The following is a 7,179-nucleotide window of genomic DNA, read 5'->3' as shown; positions in this document are numbered from 1 at the left end:
GGGGGGTGCACGGCGGGCGGGCCGGTGGGCCCGGGCCCGCCTGGTGGCCCCAGAGGCTCTGAGCCTGGTCCCCACGCAGGTGCCTACACATCCCGGAGCTGGAGGAGGCCGAGCGCTTCGCGGCGGGCCAGGGCCGTGTGCTGCGGCTGCTGGAGGCCGTGTACCAGTGCGTGGCTGCTCACTCGCAGCTGCTCTGCTACTTTGTCATCATCCTCAACCACATGGTCACCGCCTCGGCCGCCTCCCTGCTGCTGCCTGTGCTGGTCTTCCTGTGGGCCATGCTGTCCATCCCACGGCCCAGCAAGCGCTTCTGGATGACGGCCATCATCTTCACCGAGGTGGGCGGCACGGCTGGCGGTGGGGGTGGGGGGCGGGGGCGGGCGCCCCGCTGACCCCTCTCGCCTGCAGGTCACGGTGGTCGCCAAGTACCTGTTCCAGTTCGGCTTCTTCCCCTGGAACAGCCACGCCGTGCTGCGGCGCCATGAAAACAAGCCCTACTTCCCGCCGCGCATCCTGGGCCTGGAGAAAAGCGACAGCTACGTCAAGTACGACCTGCCGCAGCTCGTCGTGCTTTTCTTCCACCGCGCCCAGCTGCTGGTGAGCGCACGCGCTGCGCAGGGCACACGGCACACACGGCCGTGCAGGGGCCGCCGCCACGCACACGTGGGCACACGGCCGCGCAGGGGCCGCCGCCTCGCGCACGCACACGTGGGCACACGGCCGCGCAGGGGCCGCCGCCTCGCGCACGCACACGTGGGCACACGGCCGCGCAGGGGCCGCCGCCTCGCGCACGCACACGTGGGCACACGGCCGCGCAGGGGCCGCCGCCTCGCGCACGCACACGTGGGCACACGGCACACACGGCCGCGCGCACGCCCAGCCACCTCGCTCTGAGGCAGGCCGAACGCCACGAGGCCCAGCGTGGGCCTGGCCACCTCGCCCTCTCCGTGTGCTGCCCGGTGAGGCCACACCGGCCTCCTCACCAGCCCCGCACGTCCCTCCACAGTGCTACGGCCTCTGGGACCACGACGAGGACCCCGTCCCGAAGGAGCGTGACAGGGCTGGTGGGAAGGACAAGGCGGCCGAGGAGGAGCCGGCCCTGCTGGAACCCCAAGGGGAGCCAGGGGCGGCCGGGGCCCCCACTGAGGACGACATCCCGGTGGAAGCAAAGCACGGGCCCTCAGAGCCCCGTGACGAGAGGCGCGTCAGCCTGCGTCTCAGGAAGAGGAGGAAGGAGAGCACGGGACGCAGAGGACGGGCAGCCGCTGGTACGAGGGCCCGGCCACGCACCCCCGTCGCGGCCCACCCGGCGAGCCACTGCCACAGCCGTGTCCGTGACGGCCACTGCTGGTGACCCTCGGTCGGGGGGAGGGGGTCCCTGCACTCAGTCTGGTCTCTGAGACAGGGCAATAGCAGCCCCTGGGGGGTCTCGGGATGGTCAGGAGTCTGAGCTTGGCCCAGCTCCGTGCCGCGGGCTCCGTCAGCAGCGGCTGCTCCCCCACAGAAGGCGAGGACGACAAGGAGGTGGGAGCGGAGGCAGCGGCTGCAGAGAGCGAGGAGAGGCGGAGCCGCCCCTGCAGAAGAGTGAGGGTCCTGGGGCTCCGGCTGCAGAGCTCCTGCCTGTCCCTGTGAGTAACCCGGCCGGGAGCGCCCAGGCCAGGGCGGGGGGGCAGAGGGGGCCCTGGACTGAGGCCGCTCGCCGGCAGGGCTCGGAGCGCGTACTGGCCCGTGCGGCGCTTTTTCCACGACATCCTGCACACCAAGTACCGCGCGGCCACCGACGTCTACGCTCTCATGTTCCTGGCCGACGTTGTCGACTTCGTCGTCATCATTTTCGGATTCTGGGCTTTCGGGGTGAGTTGGGTCTCGGGGCCCCCACGAGCAGAGCCCCCCATCTGCGACCGCGCCCCTGACCTCTGCTCCTCCGGCCACAGAAGCACTCGGCGGCCACAGACATCACGTCCTCCCTGTCAGACGACCAGGTGCCCGAGGCCTTCCTGGTCATGCTGCTGATCCAGTTCGGCACCATGGTCGTCGACCGCGCGCTCTACCTGCGCAAGACCGTGCTGGGCAAGCTGGCCTTCCAGGTGGTCCTGGTGCTGGCCGTGCACCTCTGGATGTTCTTCATCCTGCCTGCCGTCACCGAGCGGTAGGTGCCGGGGCTCGGGCCCCGCCTGGACACACGTTCCTTCTGGTGCCGGGCAGAAGCAGGGCTGGCTCGGCGACCTTGGAGCTCCAGCCTCAAGGCAGGCACCCTGCCCCGGCTCTTGCCCCATCCAGGATGTTCAGCCAGAACGCGGTGGCCCAGCTGTGGTATTTTGTCAAGTGCGTCTACTTTGCCCTGTCCGCCTACCAGATCCGCTGCGGCTACCCCACCCGCGTCCTCGGCAACTTTCTCACCAAGAAATACAACCACCTGAACCTCTTCCTCTTCCAGGGGTGAGTGTGGCGGCCTGCGCGCCTGCGGCAGGGCTGCCCCCCCCGGCCCTCCTGACGCTGCCCCGGTCCCGGCAGGTTCCGGCTGGTGCCATTCCTGGTGGAGCTGCGGGCTGTGATGGACTGGGTGTGGACGGACACCACGCTGTCCCTGTCCAACTGGATGTGCGTGGAGGACATCTACGCCAACATCTTCATCATCAAGTGTAGCCGAGAGACAGAAAAGGTGCTCGGGCCCCGGGGCGGGGGTAGCAGGGGACGCTGGTCACTCCCCACCGGGGTCCCTCCTGGGCTTCACAGCCCATGAAACATGAGTCCAGAGAGCATCGTCCTAAAAACTTCCTGGAGGCCAGAAGGGGCTTCTTTGAGGGGACAGTGAATGTGGCCGTGTTGGGGTGGCCAACCACAGAGGGGCCTGAGCAGACACTGGGCAGGAGAGGCCTGGCTTCCTGGGCCCTGGTTCACTAGCACGGGTCATGGTGTGGGCACTAAAATGTTAATTGCGCTTTGAAGCTCTTTTTTTTTTTTTTTTTTTTTTTTAGCAGTTTTATTGATAAAATTCACACACCTCGTTTGGTGGTTTCTAGTCTATTCAGACTTACGTGACCATCAGCACAGTCAATTTAAGATAGTTCCCATCATCCAGAGAGAAGCCCCGTTCCCACTAGCAGTCAGTCCCCAGCCCCTGGCCCCTGTTCGTCTTCGACACGGATGTGCCTGTTCCTGTGGTGCCATTTACATGGAATCACGGGACACGTGGCCTTCCGTGACTGGCTTCCCTCACCTTGACGTGGCCTAGGACACCTTTTGGGTGTGCTAAAAAACGTCCCCATGGCCGTTCACGTCCAGAATTGTGGCCACAGGCCCCCTTTTCTCCTGGGTGCACACCTAGGAGTGGAACTGCCGCGTGGGCGGCGCCATCCTACCTGCCCACGTGTTACTGTCTGATCTCGCCGGTCCTGGTACGGGTGAACCGGTGTCTCACCACGGTTCTGCTTGCATTTCCTGGTGACTAATAACGTCGAGCATCTTTTCCTGTGCCTGTTGGTCACTCGTGTATCACCTTTGGAGAGACGTCCGCTCACATTTTTTTTGCCGGCTTTTACTTGGGTGGTTTCTATCGTTGTGAGAGTCGTGTATCCCAAACGCTAGATCCTTCTCAGAGAGATCTGCCCCGAAGGCTTTTACCATTTTAGGTCTTAGGTTCGAGTTCACTTTTGCCGAGGGTTTAAGGGCCCAGCGTGACTCTTCGGCATGTGGGCGTCCAGCCACCCCTCTGCAGGGTCGCAGAGGAAGGGTCTGTTTCTGGCTCTGGGCTCTACTCCCCGGTCCCCACTGCCACAAAGCAGGGAGGCAGGCCGCCCGGCACAGCGCAGAGCCGCGCCGGCTGACCTGTGTTGCCCCGCGCCCCCCACCCCCAGAAATACCCGCAGCCCAAGGGGCAGAAGAAGAAAAAGATCGTCAAGTACGGCATGGGCGGCCTCATCATCCTGCTCCTCGTGGCCATCATCTGGTTCCCGCTGCTCTTCATGTCCCTTGTGCGGTCCGTGGTCGGCGTCGTCAACCAGCCCACTGACGTCACCGTCACCCTCAAGCTGGGTGGCTACGAGGTGAGCGGCCCCTGCCCGGGAGGCGAGCTCGCCCTCCTGTGGCCGCTGGTGGCCTGGGGCGGGGGAGCTCCCGCAGCGCCGCGTCACCGTGTCCCCACCGCCAGCCCCTGTTCACCATGAGCGCCCAGCAGCCGTCCATCGTGCCCTTCACGCACCAGGCCTACGAGGAGCTGTCCAAGCAGTTTGACCCCCACCCGGTGAGTGCCCCCAAACGCAAACGCCGGGATGGGAGGGGCCCTGGCTGCGCCCTGCTGAGGTGCCGCCCTCCGCCCAGCTGGCCATGCAGTTCATCAGCCAGTACAGCCCCGAGGACATCGTCACGGCGCAGATCGAGGGGAGCTCCGGGGCGCTTTGGCGCATCAGCCCGCCAAGCCGGGCGCAGATGAAACGGGAGCTGTATAACGGCACCGCCGACATCACCCTGCGCTTCACCTGGAACTTCCAGAGGTGCGTCCCGGGCCAGGAGGGGCCGGGCTGGGGGCGGGGGGGGAGCACGCCCGTGGGGGTCACACCTCGTGCTGTCGTAGGGACCTGGCCAAGGGCGGCACGGTGGAGTACACCAACGAGAAGCACACCCTGGGCCTGGCCCCCAACAGCACCGCCCGGAGGCAGCTGGCCAGCCTGCTAGAGGGCACCTCAGAGCAGTCCGTGTGAGTGGGGCGTGGGGGCCGGGGGGCCGCTGGAGGGCTGGGCTGGGCCTGACCTGCCGGCCTCCTCCCGCAGGGTCATCCCCCACCTGTTCCCCAAGTACATCCGCGCCCCCAACGGGCCTGAAGCCAACCCCGTGAAGCAGCTGCAGCCCAGTGAGCGGGGCGGGGGTGCCGGGGCGGGGGGCGCCGGGGATGCTGGCCGTGGCCTCGGCCCTGGGCAGGGCGGTGGCCTGACGGCTCCTGGTCCCGACCCAGACGAGGAGGCCGACTACCTTGGCGTGCGCATCCAGCTGCGCAGGGAGCACGTGGGCTCAGGGGCAGCTGGCTTCCTCGAGTGGTGGGTCATCGAGTTGCAGGACTGCCAGGCTGACTGCAACCTGCTGCCCATGGTCATCTTCAGTGACAAGGTCAGCCCGCCCAGCCTGGGCTTCCTGGCCGGCTACGGGTGAGTGCGGCGGGGCCAGGGTGTGGGCTTGGGGTGCGGGCCGGGCCGCAGCCCCGACGCTCACTCCCCGCCCACCTGCAGCATCATGGGGCTCTATGTGTCCATCGTGCTGGTCATCGGCAAGTTTGTGCGCGGCTTCTTCAGCGAGATCTCGCACTCCATCATGTTCGAGGAGCTGCCGTGCGTGGACCGCATCCTCAAGCTCTGCCAGGACATCTTCCTGGTGCGGGAGACTCGGGAGCTGGAGCTGGAGGAGGAGCTGTACGCCAAGCTCATCTTCCTGTACCGCTCGCCCGAGACGCTGATCGCGTGGACACGCGACAAAGACTAGGGCCGCTCGCAGCAGGGGCGGGGCACGGCCCGGCGCAGGACTGCTGTCTCTTCCCGTCCTCCCTGCGGGGCCCGGCGGCCCGGGGCCCCCCACCCGTACTGTAGAGTTTTCTAATTAAAGCCTTTTTATTTATACAAACGGGTGATCACAGGCCACCCGCCTGTCCTGAGGGTGAGGCCCAGCCCCGCCTGGTGCAGGTCCTCGGGCTCAGCTCGCGCCAGGCCGTGCCCCGTCCTCGTGGGCCTCCAGCAGACACTCCTGGATCTCTTGCTCAGCCTCGGCCCTGGGGAAGCCACACGCTGGGAACTGAGACCCAGAAGGACCCCTCCTAGCCACCCCCACCCACCCCAGCAGAGCGGGCAGTACCTCTGGCTGCGGAGCTGGGCCTCGGCCAGGATGTAGGGTGGCAGGAGGTCCAGGGAGGGCTGCAACAGAGAGCTGACGTTGGTGCCGGGGCTGCGCGGCACACGCGCAGGCCAGTGCCCACCTGCCCCCTCACCTGGGGGAGAGGCTTCCACTCACCAAGTCCTTCATATTCACACGGCAGCCATAGCACAGCTGCTCAATCACACGGGCGCGGGGGTCGTCCTCCTCCCTGCACCAGCAGAAGGCTCTGAGAGCGGGCCCTGCCCTCAGCAAGGGCCCGAGGGCACCCCTCCCCCATGCAGCCTAGAGGTGCTGACCATGGCGGGTGGGGCTGACAGGACAAGGCAGGGACTCACATCCTGCAGCATTGCTGGGCCCTGCCCATCCCGGTGCAGCAGCAGGACACGGTGGGCGCCTCAGCCTCTGCGACGGAGGGCTGCGTCTGGGGGAGCTGCGAGGAGGTCTGGGCCCCAAAAGCCGTGGCACTGTCTGCAAGCAGAGAGGAGCTGAGGGGACCTCGGGGGCCGCGGAACCCCAACACCCGCTCGCCGGTGCCTCTCCCCCGGCACCCTGTGCAAGGACACACCAGCAGTGTCGACGTCCAGTACGCACATACAGAGCAGGCAGCGGGGGCTGGGGGGGCCAGCAGCACAGCCATCCCTGGGCGCCTTGACCAACTTCTCGCTCGTCCTGGGGGTGGGGGACAGGGCACCGTCAGCTGGGGGGGGGCTCCACTCTCTCCCAGGCCCCCCTCCCAGTACCCACACACACCCACCTGTACACGGTGCTGACCGTTGAGGGGAACTGGGCCTGCAGCCTGAGAATGAAGGCCTCCATCAGCCGGTGGATGCTGGCCTTTTCGGGGGCCTAGGAGCAATGAGACAAGGGGGCCGGTCAGGGCCCACTGAGAGCAGGGAGCACGGGCTTCTCTACAACAACAGCCCGAGAGTCTGCGGTGCAGCCAGCCAGGGCCCCTGCTCTAAAGCGTCCCTGTCGTTAGACAAAGCATGGCTGACAACTGTCATGCTGCCCCACTGTCCGTCCCCGATGTGCATGACCCCCAGCTGGGCACCCTCCTCCCTCGAGAGCCCCCCTTCCCGGAGAGCACAACACGTGGCACGGGCACCGCTGACCTTGGTGTCGACGGCCGGTGTGAAGACGGAGGGGACGGCAAACAGGCGGTTGTAGAAGGCGACCTCCTTCAGCGTGTGCTCGCGCATGGGCCGCACCACCACCACGTCGCCGTGTCGCTCGTCTGAGAAGCCCTGGGGGTGGGGGGCACAGCGTTCCCTGCCGCCCACAGCTGACCGGCTCACAGCACCCCCTCCTTCCCTGCCAGCT

At 66.7% G+C, this 7,179-nt stretch overlaps 2 protein-coding genes across 2 annotated transcripts in view; one reads left to right on the top strand and one right to left on the bottom strand.

Moving 5' to 3' along the window:
* Positions 1-5,472, top strand: part of PIEZO1 (piezo type mechanosensitive ion channel component 1 (Er blood group)) — a 19,670-nt gene extending 14,198 nt beyond the window's left edge. Inside the window, exons 27-41 of the mRNA XM_007468474.1 lie at positions 80-338; positions 409-597; positions 1,007-1,268; positions 1,505-1,628; positions 1,707-1,854; positions 1,935-2,149; positions 2,281-2,439; positions 2,515-2,662; positions 3,858-4,046; positions 4,151-4,243; positions 4,321-4,493; positions 4,574-4,696; positions 4,770-4,849; positions 4,952-5,141; positions 5,223-5,472. Of these exons, the coding sequence (XP_007468536.1) occupies positions 80-338; positions 409-597; positions 1,007-1,268; positions 1,505-1,628; positions 1,707-1,854; positions 1,935-2,149; positions 2,281-2,439; positions 2,515-2,662; positions 3,858-4,046; positions 4,151-4,243; positions 4,321-4,493; positions 4,574-4,696; positions 4,770-4,849; positions 4,952-5,141; positions 5,223-5,472 (2,602 nt within the window). The remainder of the gene's footprint in view (positions 1-79; positions 339-408; positions 598-1,006; positions 1,269-1,504; positions 1,629-1,706; positions 1,855-1,934; positions 2,150-2,280; positions 2,440-2,514; positions 2,663-3,857; positions 4,047-4,150; positions 4,244-4,320; positions 4,494-4,573; positions 4,697-4,769; positions 4,850-4,951; positions 5,142-5,222) is intronic.
* A 207-nt stretch (positions 5,473-5,679) lies between these two features.
* The window catches only part of CTU2 (cytosolic thiouridylase subunit 2), a 7,974-nt gene continuing 6,474 nt past the window's right edge, over positions 5,680-7,179 (bottom strand). Inside the window, exons 9-15 of the mRNA XM_007468473.1 lie at positions 6,972-7,103; positions 6,614-6,705; positions 6,425-6,528; positions 6,195-6,327; positions 5,995-6,067; positions 5,839-5,897; positions 5,680-5,755 (exon numbers count right to left, since the gene is read on the bottom strand). Coding sequence (XP_007468535.1) covers positions 5,680-5,755; positions 5,839-5,897; positions 5,995-6,067; positions 6,195-6,327; positions 6,425-6,528; positions 6,614-6,705; positions 6,972-7,103 — 669 coding nt within the window. The remainder of the gene's footprint in view (positions 5,756-5,838; positions 5,898-5,994; positions 6,068-6,194; positions 6,328-6,424; positions 6,529-6,613; positions 6,706-6,971; positions 7,104-7,179) is intronic.

The sequence above is a fragment of the Lipotes vexillifer genome, unplaced genomic scaffold (genome assembly GCF_000442215.2).
Source record: "Lipotes vexillifer unplaced genomic scaffold, Lipotes_vexillifer_v1.1 scaffold23, whole genome shotgun sequence".
NCBI classification, from domain to species: Eukaryota; Metazoa; Chordata; class Mammalia; order Artiodactyla; family Lipotidae; genus Lipotes; species Lipotes vexillifer.
This window is presented reverse-complemented; position numbering and strand designations above follow the sequence as displayed.